The 19,351-nt window shown below is 33.6% G+C and overlaps 1 protein-coding gene across 2 annotated transcripts in view; it reads right to left on the minus strand.

Annotated features, from left to right (window-relative positions):
* The window catches only part of LOC126969524 (uncharacterized phosphotransferase YvkC-like), a 38,934-nt gene extending 21,896 nt beyond the window's left edge, over positions 1 to 17,038 (minus strand). For both annotated transcript variants that reach the window (XM_050814989.1, XM_050814990.1), the window contains exons 1-10: positions 16,831 to 17,038; positions 11,041 to 11,295; positions 8,656 to 8,815; positions 7,768 to 7,878; positions 6,182 to 6,424; positions 5,528 to 5,655; positions 5,277 to 5,438; positions 3,945 to 4,126; positions 1,995 to 2,143; positions 415 to 551 (exon numbers count right to left, since the gene is read on the minus strand). In XM_050814989.1, the coding sequence (XP_050670946.1) occupies positions 415 to 551; positions 1,995 to 2,143; positions 3,945 to 4,126; positions 5,277 to 5,438; positions 5,528 to 5,655; positions 6,182 to 6,424; positions 7,768 to 7,878; positions 8,656 to 8,815; positions 11,041 to 11,295; positions 16,831 to 16,948 (1,645 nt within the window). In that variant the 5' untranslated portion in view covers positions 16,949 to 17,038. The remainder of the gene's footprint in view (positions 1 to 414; positions 552 to 1,994; positions 2,144 to 3,944; positions 4,127 to 5,276; positions 5,439 to 5,527; positions 5,656 to 6,181; positions 6,425 to 7,767; positions 7,879 to 8,655; positions 8,816 to 11,040; positions 11,296 to 16,830) is intronic.
* Positions 17,039 to 19,351: the final 2,313 nt, after the last annotated feature.

Genomic DNA, 19,351 nt, shown 5'->3' on the forward strand with positions numbered 1-19,351 from the left:
CGAATGCCATCTTGCGTGTAAATCGGTTCATTCATTCAAAAGTTATTGCCGTTTAAAAATTAAACTTTATAAAATAGGGTTTTATTTAACTTTTATCAGACTTTTGAGCTCAAAAACATAGAACAGCTAATTCTTTAAACTAAATAGCACAAATTATATTTTTGAACTCGGGGAGCTCAAAACGTCATGAGTATAGTTTGAAACGTTTAGGTATGGAATTAGGGGGAAGTTGCAGGGATAGCCTTTTGGGTCAACCGTTTTCCTAATTTTTATTTTTACTTTATGAAAAATGTGTGTAATAGTAACCGATAATCTGTTTTAGTTTTGAGCGTTATAAATTTAAATAGTGTTATAAGTAGTTACCCGACCACATTTCACACAAGTTAAACTCAGTACAACACAAAGAATACAAACCTGAAGATCTCACAGCAAATCGTAATTCTTCAATCTCGTTTATTTTCTTCACTTTACTACGCAACTGCTTCAAATGTATTTCAATGTCCTCTTTTAAACTTCCAGATATTTTGCTCTCTAAAAATAAGTCTACTGTCCTGAAAATTAATGATATAAATGATCTTCTAAGTTATGAATCATTGATCTAGATAGATAGTGAGTCATGCAAAAACTATCCAAGTCTTGTGTTTACGTCACAGCGCTTTAACCAACTAAGCCTCCGCACTCAAGAGCCACACAAACCCGAGCGTCGAACAAACAAACCAAGAGTTACGGACCACGCGGAATGCAGACGGTTGGCTGTTGTTAAGAGCGCTAGGACGTAACTCGTAAGCCGCTGGTTCGATTTCTGCATCGTTCACAATTAATGTGTGGTACAAATTAAATTTGTATAAATTATTATTTTAATAATTAATAATTTTATAATATTAATAATTTTATAATTTAATTTGTGAGTTAGATACGATAGTAAAATAATTGTAATATATATGTGGAGTTGTGAGCACAAATAGAAATTTGTGGGAAAATTACACATTAATAACAAATGGCGTGAGAGTATACGGAAGCCGAATGACATGTGTGATCCAATAAATAACAAGGATCCACTATGAGAGCCAATCAGCGCATTGTCGGCTCTGCGTGCGCTTCAGAACGACCAATAAAGTACCTTTGAGATATACAGGATGTCCCAAAGTTATGGGACATGAAGGGAAAGTACCTTAAATATCGTAGATAGGGTATTTTACTGAAGGAAGACTTTATCTTATTTTAAAAAGTAAGTAATTCTGCATTCAAAGATTTTCTAAAAATTAGGTACTTGCCTCGTCTGGGACTCGAACTGACTTAAATGTAAAAAAAAAACACCCCTACTTTTACGATGCCAATCGAAAGAATAGCCAAAAACTAATTACTCTTCTTAAGTAACATAGTATTTTAAAAGAAAGGAGCAACGTAAAATGTTTGAGTCAAATTTCAAGAAAGTTATTTATTGCCGACGACGACGTCCGAAAAGTAGAGATATTATAATTCCATAGATAGCATTGATTATTCGTAAATAAGTACCCACTTCATAATTAAAATACTTTATAGCATAGTTTCTTTTTACTTTAAAAGCGATACGAGAACGTGGGCGAGTTACAAACAGAATTGTGCCATATCATATCGAGCCATAGTCTCAACTCATTAAAAGATTGACGATTGGCGTAAGGAGGGATCATATTTTGAGCATTTAATTAATTAATTTACAAAAAAATACCCACTTAATTGACTACTTTCTCATATTTACATATCATAAAAGAAGGGGTGTTTTGTTTTACATTTAAGTCGGTTCGATTCCCAGACGATTCAAGTAATTTTTAGAAAATCTAAGAATGCAGAATTACTAACATTTAAAAATAAGATAAAGTATTCTTTCAGTAAAATACCCTATCTACGATATTTAAGGTACTTTCCCTTCATGTCCCATAACTTTGGGACACCCTGTATATATATAAATTAATAAACATGACCCGTGGTGGTATCTGTATATTATGTATACGTACTTTGTGCATTTTTCTTTGAACTGCGTCTGCTCATAATTAACCCCAGCTAACTTTATGGCATCAATAGCTTCAGATATTTGTAAATTTTTTTGACAATGTTTTTGGAGAGCTTTTACTGTTACACAAAATCCAGGTGGTACGTGATAGCCCTGTAATTATAAATATATAATATTAGTAATCTTTATTTAAAGAAATATTCCTATTAAGCTGCTAACTTAAATTCAGTGGATGATTCCCATTAATATTTCTATTTATATATTTAAAAAAAAACCTTACATTTTCATTGTAATATTAAAAAAAAATTATAGACATGAATCGCTTCGTTTGTTAATTCCACAATTTGAGGCAATACAACCCCCAAACCGATATAATTATTGTGCTCCATAGGAGGACTTTTTAAACCGCAACTCTTGAAGGGGTGCTGCATGTGGTGCCTGGTCAGTCTGAAGTAAATAATTATTTACATTTATTTGATGCGGTTACTGATGATAACAGCAGGTACCTAAATTAAATTTGTAAACAAAATTTATGAACGATGCGGGAATTCCACCCGCGACCTCTCGGGTTCCTCCCGAGAGCTCTTCCTTTCTTAATATGCAATTATTGGGGTTGAGCAGGTCAACCGTAATGAAGCCGGTCCTGCAGATGGAGCCACAACCTGAGAGTTGACAACACATACGAACGCTACGTCACTGGAAGAGCGCTCGGACAGAACCCGGGACGTCATGGGTTCGAGTCCCGCATTGTTCATAAATTTTGTTAACAAATTTAATTTAATAGATCCCAGAAGTAAGGGATATCCTTTAAAAATAGCAAATTGAGTAGGTACCTAATCACGACCATCATGTTTCTTCATCAATTCAAGCTGTAAAGAATACTCATTGATTTAAAAGAGTGTTCGTTTAGTTTCACACGCTCTACTTTTTCCGAGCTAATGCTCGGTAACCTAATGGTAGATTCAGTAATAAATGAAAAATGATTCAACAAATTAATAATGATGATTCAAAAGCGCTTAGTTTAAGCGTTTTCGTACAAATTTTATATGACTTTGTGTATAATTTATAATTTTTTATGTAAGAGGAGGACTAACGAGCGCGCGGGTCATCAATCGGATAAAGAATCATTGAGAGGAAAAATTTAATGAAATAAAAATCATAACTGTTGCTTCTCTATGTATTTTTTATAATATTATGTATTACATACATATGCACAAAAGTGAATTTTGCTAGGAACTGTCATAACCACTATGGTTAACACCAAGAACAGACATTTGTGGTAAAGGCTAGTATAACATAAATGACTTTCTTAATAATGTCACAGATCGGGAATGGAGCAATCGCACTCAGGCTATTAAATAATAATTCATCGCCCTCTGGTGGCCTCCACTTTGCCCTGCACGACAAGGCGCTCGATGTACTCACTCTCGCGAAGGAGACATGTCCAAAATCTGAACTCTGTACTAACACCGAAGGTGATAATGAAAGATCTCCTCCAGCACCACATCTCCAGAGCATCAATTTTCTATTTCTCGACTTGTCGCAAAGTCCACATCTCTGCAGCATACAACAATATGCCAAAAACAAGTATGGACGAGCCGGATTTTCGTAGCTTTTGTTATGTTTCTGTTCTTCCATATTTTCTTCAATTTGCCAATCGCATTTCTTGCTATCGCTATACGGTGCTTTACTTCATCCACGCATCCTCCGTTGTTTGAGATTAAGGCACCAAGATATACATAAGATTTCACGTCCTCACAGTTCCCAATCTGCGTGAGATCCGGCGAGTTATTGTTGGTTCGATCTACAATCTTGGTTTTGTTTTACTCCGGTTTATCTTTTCGAACTGCGGTCCATTTTGACTAACACTAGTCGCAATCGTAGCGTATTCATTAGCGCTGGACTGTACGCGTTATATGTTTTCATTGTCATAGCTATGTATATGAATGCTTACCTCTTTTCCTTGCACTGAAGATAGCAGAGCTAATGAAGCACCCTTTCCACCTACAAAGTCCACACAAGACGCTGCAGGATCTTCTAATGCTAAACAGTAGCCGATGTCTTTAGTAATACTTTCTTTATTGCGCCATTTAAGCTCTGCTGATTTCTTGGTTATCGTTAACGATTCGATGTCGTCTGAAATAGGTTTAATGATTTTGTATCGAATAGCTCATGGATTAAATGTACCTTTTTCGATTAATTCACGTTTTTTTTTTTGATACGTTAGTTATCTTGATAGGTAGTTTATCTTGATACTATCGTAAATTTTGCATTTACATACAAGAAATATAGTAGGTAATTCCAATGTCAAGTGCTTAATAAGACAAAAATTATTGCTTCAGAGAAATTTACCAAGAGTTGCATTTATAGTTTTTATTCTAAGTACCAGTACGCATAAAAATCTGTTTTAAGCGCATACTGACAAATTAATTTGAAGAAGCTCGACCCCAATACCGAACAGTAGAAATTCTTATAATAAGTAACATAAGGTGTAATATTGGTAGAAGCTTGTCTCATTATCGTCTGGGTAATGTCAAAAAAACAGTGGTCAGTTTGGTTCATGTATTTGAAGTAGGCATAAGCCTGGAGCCACGATAGCGCGGGACCAATTCTGATTGGTCAATGTGTACATGAGCTAGTGGTTTCATATTCAAAATACTAAGGAGAAAATACCAAACGTGGCTGACTGTTACGACTTGTCAGTTGAAATCGGTTACAAAAACAATAGATTCCCCCTTCTTTCCTAACTTGCTGTATCTCCGTTAGAGATAGTCTTCCTCTCCCTTTATAATGTCAGGGTCCTGTCGTCGCTATGATGTCACTAATATGGCAGCCTACCCCGATCTCAGTGAAACAATATATAAGTACCTATATTAAATGAAAATCATACATTATATTTTCTCAATAATGTCAATGAAATAGTAACTTATTACATGGCTATAGTACACATTGTCACATTGTGCCTCTCAAAAGTGAAAGGCAAAAATGTATGCATCGCTAGTGTAAAAAAAATCCCTAGGAAGTAATACACTCAAAGGACTTCCTAGGGATTTATAAGTATACTTCTGCGGACAGAAAGCGGCGCAATAAAATACATCGACGTAACAAAAAATAATAACTTTAATAGGGCAAGTAGGCTTTCTACCAGACATAAGGTTCTCAATTAGACTGTGATTTTAAGGGACATGATATCAATTATTGTGACGAAATATATTTCGATATATTTAGTTGAGCACGGATTTTAATTAGTTACCTTCTTGCTTGAATTATATTAAACGTAGTTTACCGTTATTTTGATATCCTAACTCCAAGACTCCAGTACCATGTTCGCCATTTATTTCAATGTTCACAGTCCGAACAAAATTATCTTGATTTTGAAACTTCGCCTCGAACACATTACATCTCTCTTTCGATATTCTTAACAATAATTTAAATGAATTTTTATTTGCTGAAAACATACGAAAATATTTTATTAAGCTTTCAGTTGTAATTTTAAGCAAATAATAATTAACTTTCAAAAATTACTTATTAACTTACTGTTAATGTTTATCGTATATGTATTTGGTATTTCTTTAGCTGTTTCGCAAAATTCGGACATCACTAAATCGCTAGATACAATACTTCGAACGTTATAATCAGGCATTCTAATAGACCCATGCAGAAATCTGAAACACACATTAACTGCTTATTGCTTATATGTGGACTCACTACATGATACCCTAAATGCAATGATAAACAGATTTTAAAAGGAAAGTAAAAGAAAAGAAAGAAATATTTAGATTATCTTCATCTGCAGATGCAGACGTGGTCGCTAACTCTAGGCTTTATGAGAATGCTCATTGTCGCTCAGAGGGCTATGTAGAGGGCTTCGCTCGGAGTTTCCCTGCGAAATCGAATCAAAAATGAGGAGATCCGTAGGAGAACAAAAGTCATCGACATAGCCCAGTGGTTGCAACTGAAGTGGCAGTGGGCGGGACATAGGGATTTAAATGAAACTTAAATATATTGTTAATGTTAAATGAAATTATTTCATGAGCATTTGTCTATTGCATGCCTCGATATAAATCTTTTTAATGATTTTTATAATAATTTTTGTTATAAATGTTAAAATGCCATAAAATCACGTGCAATTTATTTTGCATGAAGATGTACTTACCGTGTAAAATAAAAAAGTCAAATACATATACATACTGCCTGATACTATTTTTATGGACGATTCCTTGTAGATGTACTCCAGTACCATCGGGTGTCACCGCCACCAGAGTGACGGAACGTCTCAATTCGTTATTTCTGCCCGACCACGCTCGCTCCCTTGTACCTCGAACTCTGATATATTCACTTCTGTCCAGTTTCCCATCTTCTGTATATGTTTGAACTCTGCCCTGGACTGCGCCGAACTGTGCCCAGCTCCCCGCGTCTTTGCCACATCTTTCTCTGCGGTTTTAATAAGTTACAGTAAGATAATTCTTACAAGTGTTCATTCAATAGCTTCACAAGTAGGTATCTATATTGTGATATAGTACGTGCGAACGTCACGCCATGTGCCAGTGTGGCTCTCTGCGGGACTCATATGTAGCTACGACTTACGAGCGAGCTATGTTATGCGAAATATATTTTTAAACTAAAACCGCAACTACAATTGTTTTTTTTTTTTACTTTTGAGTGAGTTAAAATTATACCTTAAAGGTAATTTGAAAGAGTGTCACTAAACATTCAACGTGTCCTAAGTGGTACTAAATGATAATGTTGACCGTCATAAGTGTAATTTATTGAACTAAATTAATAAATGAATTTATTTATTCGTGGATGAATGTTCCACTGACCACTGGAGCACCACTGTATGGCGAAGTGCAGATTGTATTGAACCTGTGACTCCAGAATTAAACACTTCTTACCCTCTCAGCCCATCGGGTGTATCGCGTAAATTAAATACGTCTAAGATAGACAGTGTATGAAAACAGGGCAGGTTTATTACTTTAGTGTGCATAACAAGCTACGTCTTACACGATTTGTTAGTCACTTTGTTTTAGTGTGCGTGCGTGGCTGAAAATAGAGTTTAACAGTTTGCCACTATTTTTTGACGTGTTCACAGCTGTCACTATCAATCTAGACATATAAATTATCTAAGCTATGAAGCATTTGACGTACTAAGTACCCGGTTACATAATAACTGGGCCTGACGTTGATGACGTCACACCGCTTTGTAACGGTGTGGAAAACAAGCATCACTAGAATATTATTATTAATAAATAAACAGTGATTTATTTTTTCAGTATTATAGATTGATGTAAAGGTGTTGTGTTGTGATGCTGATTATTATAATTATAATGATGAAAATTCAATGATATAATGTGGGTTAAAGTAAATAAAATACTTATTTTTCTGGCAGTAATAGTATAGCGACACAGAACAACAGAAACTACACAACTATTAACAACAAAAGTCTAAACGTAACAATGAAAACTTCAAAAACAACGCAGTGATAGTATGAAAATATCACGACATGTACCTAACGGTAATGAAACTGCAAACCGTACTGACGCAACAGGACGAGCGCGAGGTCGAGGGGGCGAAAAGGCGAACGGGAGGGGAGTTAGCGTTCCAGCGAGGTACAGAGATAATATTGTGGCCGTGTTACTACACGATCAAACTGTCAAGAAAACATGTTGATAGTTCCGCTTAGCGCTTTAGTTGACGTTCCCGTATTTTCTATTCAAGAATAATTTAGATTGTCTAGATTCTAGAATTTAACACAGAATGTAATTAAATTAACTCACAACGCCTGACGCCAGCAGCCAGGTTGCCATGGCCCCAGGGCCAGTGCTTCAGCAGCAAGCTGGTCACTCCAATCCGTTGGGAATTGTGTAACTCTGGATGCTGAAGCCCACCTACAAAATTAAAAAAAAAATCAGTACCACCTCCTAACAAAAGAAATGGCAAAACTATTATTGGTGAAGTCGTTGGGCTTCTACATATATATTTATAAATAATGATTAAAAAACCCAAAACAATTGTTATATTAAAGTGATATCACTCACTTCTGGAATTAATTGTACTAATTTCGGGGTTGAGTCCCGCATCGTGCATAAATTTTGGTTACAAATTTAATTAAACTAGCGGCACGCTATGATTCCCGTTTTGACATATTATAATAGTGATGTGAAATTTCAATATATTCTCGAAAATTGACAATTGACAATAAAGAACAGTAAATTTCTCCTTCAATGTAATGATTAATTAATACGAAACTGCATGAGTCGTTATTGTGTGGAAATCAATAATTATCCTAATGTCAGTTTTATTAAACGATAATTCCGCTAACATTTGTCACGATGTCCGCTATGACGACATTCGTGTCAGAATTCGGCTAGTCAACATCTCCTGAGTATGCCTCGTGTAGGCGAAACACGTGTCGAATTGATAAAGACAAATACTTAGTAACGGAATTAACACTCAAGAAAACTCACAACATTTGAATAGATTTTATGTAGAAAATATATGTTTGAAGCCGTAATAAAAAATTTACAACCACTCTTGAGTGGATTATACCTCTTGACGATTTTATCTATATTTATTTGTGTGTTTTCAATAATTTGGACTACAACTAAAGCTAGGTACAATCTTCCTTCCTAAATGAACTTTGTTATTTTATAATATATACGTACAGCAAATTGAATGTAACATGTTGGATACAGTTATCACCAACTCTATATAATAATCCGTTGAATAATAGTCTGTAGCGATCTCTTTGTTCTACAACTTGAACTTTAAGGCCCCCGCAACTCCAGCCTCCAGGGTAATCCTCCCACGAGTGGACAGCTGAATCTGAAAATATTATCTATATATATATATAAAAATGAATTGCTGTTCGTTAGTCACGCTAAAACTCGAGAACGGCTTGACCGTTTTGGCTATTTTTGGTCTTGTATTATTTGTTGAAGTCCAGAGAAGGCTTAAAAGGTGAATAAATATGAAAATGCTCCGAATTAAATAAAACCAACAATTATGCTTTTCCTTCGATGTGTCCCCGTCGTTCAGAAATCAAATTGAAGGAATAGTTTAAAATGAATAACTAATTAAGAATTTTTATATATTTGTAACTTTCTCAGGAGGTAAAAAGTAAACATAATTTTAGCTAACTATAGCTGGTAGATTAACTACAGCTGTTGTTAACTATCTATCAGATTATGTTTATGTAGATTGATATATCTTAAGTTTTGTGGCAAATTAAATTTCTGAATGCAACAATACTATTTGACAAACATACAAAAGTTTAGGTCTTTTATGTATCAATTGAGGCAGTATGAAGTCTGCCGGGTCAGCTAGTCTATATATATAAAAATGAATTGCTGTTCGTTAGTCTCGCTAAAACTCAAGAACGGCTTGACCGTTTTGGCTAATTTTGGTCTTGAATTATTTGTTGAAGTCCAGAGAAGGTTTAAAAGGACTACTTTGAATAAATAGGAAAATGATGCTAAATTTAATTAAAACAACAAATTTGTTTTTCCTTTGATGTGTCCACACATAATTTCTATGAGAGAATTTATTGACGCACAATTTGACAGTTCTGCTGTGCGACAGCAGGGTGCATATTTTACGAAGTAATTTTTGATGCTATGATATATTATTGACAAATTTAAATGATATCTTTTAAAAACATTATTTTATTTATTATATACAGAACAACGTCTGTCGGGTCAGCTAGTTTTAATATAAAATATCAATGTAAGAGTAGTTGTCGTAGAACTATCAGCAGACCACATTACGAGGAAAATAATTGTTCAATACAGTTTAATTAAATAATAATTATGATTCGAAAATTAAAACTTCGCACAGGCATTTTTCTTTTTGCTTGATCATTAGGCTGTTTATTTTTAAATTTATAAGTGAATTTAAATAGTTTAGTAACAACGAGTTTTCATACCATTTATATCATAGTTATTTTTATATCTATTAATAGTCCCTAAAATTATAAAAAAATAATATGAAAAATAGAAATGTGTTTTGTCGCAGCAAGTGGAATTGACCTTTATTATAAAGGTACTGTAAAAGATAATTAACACAAAAAATTTTCGAAAAATATTTCAATAGAGCTTCAAAATGAACTTTAATATGTACATGTTAGATACCGTATTGGAATCATAACACCCGCGTACCACGTGAGCAATACATGCCTCGGTACCATTTTACGATACATGTATATTACATTACAATGCTGGTTAAAAAGTGGACAATAACTTATAATATACTAGCTGACCCGGCAAACGTTGTTTTGCCATATAAATTGTATTGATCATATCCTTGCTAGTTGATAAGAGATGACGCTAGTTGTATTCATTAGTAACAATCACACTTCTTTTATATTTTGTATAATTCACACTATAGTTTTATAAATTATAGCCTATTTGTTATTCTGGTGTGTAAGCTATATTATTGTAAAGTTTCATCAAAATCTTTTCAGTAGACTTTGCGTTAAAGAAGTTCAAACATACATCCAGACATACAAACTTTCACATTTATAATATTATATTAGTAGGATTTTCTGCAACTATAAGAGTCTCTCGCTTACATGCCAAAAGCTATTATTATTTGTTTTGCGAAATAAAGCTAATGGTCGCTCAAGAAGTAACGCTATGCTTGGAGTCTCCCTGAGAGATTGAATCAGAAATGAGGAGATCCGTAGGAGAACTAAAGTCACTGACATAGCCCAAATGATTGCGAAACTGAAGTGACAGTGGGCAGGGCACATAACTCGATGGACAGATGATCGTTGAGGCAGTAAAGTCCTCGAATGGTGATGAAGTTCCGAAAGACGCAGTGTTGGTAGGCCTCCCATAAGATAGACCGACGATCTGGTCAAGATCACCGGAATACGTTTGATGAGGGCAGCGCAGGACCGATCGTCATGGCGATCTTTGGGGGTGGTATTTGTCCAGCAATGGGTGTCTTCCGGCTGATATATTTATAATGATAATGAACTAAATAAATAATACATGCATAGATAAGTAAATACAAACTTTTTTTGTACTTAAATGTACCAAAAAACTTACGTGGTAATGTGTAGGTGGTGCCGTCTGATAGCTTGATATACACTTCAATCTGTGCCAGAGGTTTCTCTCCGCCGAGTTTCCGAACATCAAGTACAAGGGTTGACCCGTCCGGAGACGTAGCACGTATGACCAAGGTGTCCCACCCTTGGTTCAGGTGAGCTCGTGGAAGGTCGCTTAACTGTGTTGTCGGTAAATTAAATATCCAAGTTTTCACAGCAACCCTCGCCGCAATGTATTTAAGAGGATAACTCCAACCTGTAGAAATTTTAGCGATCGTTGTTTTGCCATATGAATAAAGTACCCCACCCCCGCTCATTGCATGGATTGTCATGTACTTACACCTTCTCCGAAACATACTGCATTTTATATTAATCCGATCGGTTAAGTAGTTTTCACAGTAAAAAGGCTTTCCATTTACTAGTATATAGATATATATAACTAGTATACGCGTGCTTGTGTGTGAATCTCGGTCTTATGAGTAGCAAAGTAAGGATTAGTATGACATAAGTTGTTTTACATAGACATCATTTTAAAGTGTAACTTTTATTACATCGTCTCAAATTATTTTCGCCCATCACTCGCATTTCACGTTACAACTGATTGTTACGCCGGCGTTACGTTACGAATCCTTTAGCCTCCCTTAAGAAGGTATCACTTCAAAATTGATCCCACGAGAATAGAAAATCGTTGACTATTACAAGTTTCTATTATATTTTTAAACTAGCTGACCCGGCAAACGTTGTTTTGCCATTTAAATTATTTTTAGAAGTAGACCGTTTCTTGGACATTGCTTTATTTTTCTAACATAAACGTAGCCTAAGTTACTCCTTATTACATCTGCTACCTGCCAAATGTACCTGCCAAAAGTCGCCGGATTAGACGGAACAAACAGACAGACAGGCAGACAGACAAAAATTGTAAAAAATGTTATTTTAGTGCATATACGGTACGTATATGTATTCATAATATACATTTAGTAAAAAACGGCTATTTCAATATTACAAACATACACTCCAATTTTATTTCAATATATAGATAATTCACACAATATTTTTATATTTTATATTATAGACTATATGTTATTCTGGTGTGTAAGCTATATTATTGCAAAGTTTCATCAAAATTCATTCAATAGTCTTTGCGTTAAAGAAGTTCAAACATACATCCAGACATACAAACTTTCACATTTATAATATTAATAGGAAGGATTGCTCAACCCAATATGAGGTGATAATTATAATATATTATATATATTATAACTAACTAGAACAGAGTCTGAACACATTTTAATTATCTCTCAACTGGACCACTTACATTCCCCTTTTTTAGCATCTAATTATGTACAAGCGGTTAATAATTATTAAATATTTATCAACTAGAATAATACATATTATTTTACAGAGGTTATCAATGACGATAAATTCGTCTTATCTATGTTAAATTTGACACATCTATACAAACGCTTATTTTATTAACAGTTTACTCATAATTATTGTTATTAATTTATTATTAGCAATAGCACACACTTAGCTATAAAATTGGTTACATACGATGTAACTTTCACTATCGCCGCCCCCGGAGAATAAAATGATTAGTGATATTGCCATAGTTTTAGTATTATCCCATATTTGAAGTATATGGAGCCTAATACATCTTTATCTTTTCGTGATTTTCCAGCCATTATTCAAAATGTTATAGAATAATTCAATAATATTCGTGACTTTTTCAAATACTCAAGGCTTCTAGAATAAAAATATTATATGATGTTAGTGAAACTGTTTCTTCATATAAGAAATGACAAAAACTTTTGCAGTAATATTCTCGAAAAAAATGGACGAAATTATTGTGAACGCTAATGTCATTTTGTTCTCGTATAAATCCGCATAGGCTTGGCGACTAACAGGTTCTTAGTAAATAGTATAAAGAGAATTTAGAACAGATATATATTATATATATTCACTCCACATGCACCCGAATTAGAGTAGCGCAGGTCCGATAATCGTTTAGATCGTTGGGGGATTTTGTCCAGCAATGGACGTCTTCGGGCTGATATGATTATGGTGATGATGATGACGCTTATCATAAAAGAAATATCATAGACATTCCAGGGAAAGAGCCAATACAAACTAAAGCTGCTGTTGGTACTCCAGAAGATGACATTTCGTATTTTATTAATTCGACGACGAATACAAGAAGTCCTTAGGTATTGACTAGAAAACGGATTTGAAATGAGAGTGAAAGACAAGACCAGAGAAGTAAAAAGTTTAAAAATTCAGGAGAAGCTTATGTAGGATGCAGATCTAAGAAAAAATTTGAAAATCTATAAATGTTGAATGTAAGTGTATAAAGAAATCTAGTGATAAGATACGTGCAAAGAGAGGCAATTATACTGTAAAATTATATACTAGGAGATCACGAGTAACAATAGCAAAACATTTCCAACAAAAGAACAATCGTAGAGTCTTTCAAATACTATTTCAATGTAGACGCGGAGAAAGTGCAAGTGTGTAGGACATTGTTCATCAAAACTTTTACAGCTTATAGTTTATATGCATCGTTATCGTTAACATCGTTAGAACAGGCCAAGACTGGCAAAGGATTAATTGATGAAAAAAAGACGCCATGATAAAAGACCACGTAAAATGTTTATCGAAACAGAAGAAAACATCATACAGAACATCTCAACTCTTCCCCACAAAAGAGGTCCATTACAGAAGGAAAGATGCGGCCAGATAATATCATTCAGCACTGCTCAATATATTTAAAATGTGTCGCCTGTACCAAACCTGGTTTCAAGAAAAAAACTACGACTGTCCCATGGCTTCTAAACGCCAATATGAAACCATTTTCAACACAAAGTTTGACTACTCTTTTTATACTTCCAAAAAGACATCGCGAGAGAAATATGATCACCACCACAATAATAAAGAACAGGTAGATAAAATCAAAAAAAAAATTAAAATAATCTGTTCAACTCTGAGGTACAATTAGGTTGCTACCTAATCTAAGAAAATATCCCTTAAATAATGCCTTCAAAAACACAACTTGTAAAACAACCAAAGTTTCGCAACTCAGTTCCTTTACCTTAAAAAGTTTTGAGAAAAGGATGACTTTAAGTGTGACCAGGAGATCATTTAGTAACTATTACATATATCAAAAAACCTAAAACTGATATCGTCAATCACTTCATCACACATCAATAACTTTTTAAAAATCAAACGGGAAGTATCCAATATTTTAATATTAAACAATACCATACATTTATTATTACATTAGAAGGAAGATTTAGTTTCCCTATTTTAAAATGTTAGTTTGGTACTGATATTAAAGGAAACTTATCTATATATATAAAAATAAATTGCTGTTGTGGAAGTACAGGGAAGGTTTAAAAGGTGAATAAATAGGAAAATGCTCAGAATTAATTAATAAAAACAACAAATTTGTTTTTCCTTTGATGCGTACCCCGTCGAATTTATTGACGCAACGGTTTGAAAGTTATGCTGTGAAACAATTATTTTATTACAACAGCAGGGTGCATTTTTACGAAGCAATTCTTGATTTTATTATATATTATTGACAAATTCATAAAAAAAACATTATTTTATTTATTATATATAGAACAACGTCTGTCGGGTCAGCTAGTAATAAAAAAATATTATAAAAAAGGCCTGTGTCGAGCAGATGGACGGACATCTTCCGGCTGATGATGATGATAATTAAAGGATTAACCGTATAAAACTATCTTTTAATTAAATTACACATTTTACAATTAATTTTATAATTTACATTTTTTAATTTACATTTATTTCTTGGTCAGTACATTTTTTTTTATTCAATGCAGATGTTCGAAATGACGTCCTTGTTGTGCGATACAATGAAATGAATGTAAGCCTGAGCGGCACTTACTCGTCTTGTCAAAAAAAATATATCTACATGTCAAGGTGGCTAAGAATTATTTTCTGCCAAACTTAACAATTGTTCAGCAGTAGTTGGACACTATAACAATAATATGTAATAGAAATTCGAAGCTGCTATTGTATAATTTTTTGATTCAGGTACATTACTGAAAAAAATAATGAATACTCCTAGACTGTCCTATGCTGTTAGACAACCTATAAAAACAGGCCAGGAATATTAGTTTAGTGTGCGTGACAAGCTACGTCTTACACTCGCGATTTGTGTTAGTGTGCGTGCGGTGGTCAAAATAGAGGTTAGTTCTAAACTCATTTTTTTTCGACGTTTACACAGCTGCCACGGTCTACCTAGACGTATAAATGATCTAATACTAACACATGCAACTAGTTATATCGCATTTTATAACTTACTTACAAGAACATCAAACTTTTTTTAATTGGCACGAAATTTTTAAGGGAAATTGTGAATTGTTATGTATGTCACACGAAAAAGTACTGAAGGCAAATAATACTATTTTTTTTTATGGAATAGGAGGACAAACGAGCGTACGGGTCACCTGGTGTTAAGTGATCACCGCCGCCCACATTCTCTTGCAACACCAGAGGAATCACAAGAGCGTTGCCGGCCTTTAAGGAAGGTGTACGCGCTTTTTTTGAAGGTACCCATGTCGTATCGTCCCGGAAATACCGCACAAGGAAGCTCATTTGTACGTACATCACAGCTTTGTAGTACGTGGAAGAAAGCTCCTTGAAAACCGCACTGTGGAGGACCGCCACACATCCAGATGGTGGGGATGATATCCTAACTTGTGGCGTGTCGTGCGATTTAATTAACAATAAATATCATTATTATATACGATTCATATTAAAATATTAAAACAAACAACATTAATACTAATGATATATCGCGATAAAGTTTCAATATTTAACAGAATTATTTTATATTTTTAATTAACTATAATTAACAAATGAGTAGACAAAGCTATGTTTTTATGTAATACGGTCAAAGATACGAACAATTCGGATTGAAAGAAAGGAAGAATAATAATGTATGCTGCAACTTAAACCTAGTATACGAGTTATTTTTAAATTATATTAAATTGCAGAAATGGAATTCATCTCAGCATATTACTGATCTTAACCATTGGCCATAGGAGATACGAACAGCGCTGGTCCTCCGGAAATCTTTAGGTGGTCTAGCGGATATTGTCTTGGGATCGATGATTTTTCGCTGTTTTTAAGTTATAAACTAACCATATAGCTATATCTAGTTATTAATGTAAACTAATTATTGTTACGTTGTATCTAGGTTCGTACCTAATTATTTTTATTTTATTTATTTATTTATTTATTTATTTATTTATTTATTATATACAGACACTTTATCACATAATATTACATTATATTTGGTCCCTACACTAGGCGTAGCCTGTCCTGTAGGCAACCAATTTACATCCTAAGGTTAACAATATGAACGAAAGGTCAAAAAGTGCACTCTGTATATGTGTGTGTGTGTGTGTGTCTCTGGGTGTGTGTATGTGTGTGTGAGGGTGGGTGTGAGTGAGTGTGAGTATCTGATTAATCATGTTACAAAGTATTAACATTATATGAATGCTAAGCTATCACTTTAAGAATAGCTTCCATGTCTGCATAAGTGAGTGTGTGTAACCATCTCTGTATTTTAAATTTGATTTGATGGACCGAGCAATTTTTAATAGAACATTTTAAATTTACCTTTACCTTTAATTAGTAGTACGAGTTTATCTGAACAAACTTGAAGAATCTGTTAAAGCACTATATATAATATGACTCAATAAGTTTTATCATAATAAATCATTTAAATATTGATAAAATCACAAAAAACAATATTAATTACCTCCATGTTTGTAACAGTCCTTATTTGCCGGCGATTTTTTGAAAAATATCAAATAAACAACAAAAGCACTCATTACTAAACCAGCTTGAAAAAAAACATTGTAAAGTTCCATGACCATTGTGTGTAATGATTATTTAACTGATGTTACATAACATTATAAATACAGAACCGGATACTTTTATAAGAGTCGCTCAGATATACAAGTCCGCTACACCGTACCAATGTCAGATTTATTATGTTAATATCAGCTTGCGCACGCGCTCGACTACTTGGACAATTGATTGCTTCACAAAGATACAATTATTTACAATGGCTATCTATGTGCTGTTATACGATAACAATTAAATGATAACTGGCACATGACTAAGGTGGATAATCCTCAAGTTCTAGACAGAAACTCCTTTATCCGCTGTTGTTTTTAATTATTTTTATAAAGTTTACCAATAGATGCCAGAGGTCATTAAAACATTATTATTCGCTTAATAACTTATACGTCTACATAGAGCCGCTTTTAGGCAGCGGATGACAACAGGCCAGTTTATGTGCGTGCGTTGATGGATATAGAGGTTAACAGTTAGCTGCTATTTTTTTCAATGTATTCACAGCTGTCTTACAGTCAATCTAGACGTTTAAATTAGGGATCTAAGATCATTCACATCTATTTTTAACCGACTTCCAAAAGGAGGAGGTTATCAATTCGATCGGTATTTTTTTTTATGTTTGTACACCGATTACTCTGAGATTTATGATCCGATTTACGTAATTCTTCTTTTGTTTGATGCGAATTAGATGCCATTTGGTCCCATAAAAATTTTACATTGTTTGGCCCAGTACTTTTCATTTTATGAACATTTATATGAAAATTTTCGTCTACCTGGATGACATGATTGTTTTCTGTTTACGGCTTTTTTTGGAGTTTTCATTCAAGTTGATTATATATTATTATTAACTGACACTAAAACGTAATTAATAAAAAATAAACTACGTTTAAAAAAACCGACTTCAAAAACTGAAATGTATCAAATAACTAATAATATAATTTAATACATCTCTTATGCAAACCTTTACCTTTAATATTTATAAAATACTATTATTTGTATGTGCTACATATTGATAGCTTTGAAGTCGGTGCCAAGCCAAATGTAATAAAGGTACCTACACACGCCACGCGTGACTTTGAGCGGGATAGCTTCGTCTAGAACAAAGCAACCCAAGCGGACAGACACGCAAGGCCAGACAACCTAAATAAAAACAGCAAGTAAGCTGTTTATAATATTAAGTTTTATTCTGTATAGGGCTTGGCACTGACTTAAAACTATCAAAATGTAGCACATATAAATAATAGTATTTTATTCATATTAAAGGTAAAGGTTTGCATAAGAGGTGTAGTAAATTAAATTTTTAGTTATTTGATACTTTTCAGTTTTTGAAGTCGGTTTTTTTAAACGTAGTTTGTTTTTTTATTATCAAGGCGCTTGCCATATCCGATATAAGCGATATTATTTAGTACTAGCTGACCCGGCAAACGTTGTTTTGCCATATAAAGTATAATTCACGCGATAGTTTTATAAGTAATAAAATACTGCCTATATTATAGCCTGTACATCATTTTGTTCTATTGTCAATATTTTTTGCAGCGCACGCAAAAATAGGTTTTCGATTTTACACCTTGTGTTACAAAATAGCAATTTTATTACGGATCCCTAATTTTGAAAAAAAAAAAAACATAGCCAATAGCCTTCCTCGATAAATGGACTACCCAACACTGAAAGAATCATTCAAATCGGACCAGTAGTACCAGAGATTAGCGCGTTCAAACAAACAAACAAACAAACACTGCAGCTTTATAATATTAGTATAGATGATGTGAGTCAATGAAATAAAATGAGTCCACTTTATAACTTGTTTGTGGCGTCCTTAAATAACCTTCATGGGTAGTTAATTGAAGGTATGCGGTTTGGAGTTCATTAGGACTGCTTTTTTTATTTGCAAACTCAGATTATTACTGAACTGGAAACCACATTGATACCGTTTGTAGCAGTATGGTGTCCAGTTCAGTAATAATATAAAATAATGTAATTATATTATTGTTGTACACACCGGTTGTGATATTTATCTGTACCAGTAGTCAATTGTGTTGTCAAATTCATTAACTTCTGCACTGACATGTCTTAAACAAGTTTAGCTACAAGCCTACAACAAGTATAAAACATGAGATCATACACATTTAGACAACTAATAGGTGACAAACAATTTTATCAGACAAGTTTCATACAAATATTGTCTACCACAAGATTTATGTTTTTGTATTTTGAAATATATAAATAACTTTATTATTTTTTATGTAACATTTACATATCAACACCTAACAAACTAATTTGTTATGTAAGTATATAACAGCATTGTAAAATACATACTCTATTTGATTGAAAAGAGTGGCCGATATGAATATATAATAATAATGATTTATGAATCTATCTAAATATGTGACACCGGCAAAACAATTCGATAAGATTAGCAT

This window comes from Leptidea sinapis, chromosome 18 (assembly GCF_905404315.1).
Source record: "Leptidea sinapis chromosome 18, ilLepSina1.1, whole genome shotgun sequence".
NCBI classification, from domain to species: domain Eukaryota; kingdom Metazoa; phylum Arthropoda; class Insecta; order Lepidoptera; family Pieridae; genus Leptidea; species Leptidea sinapis.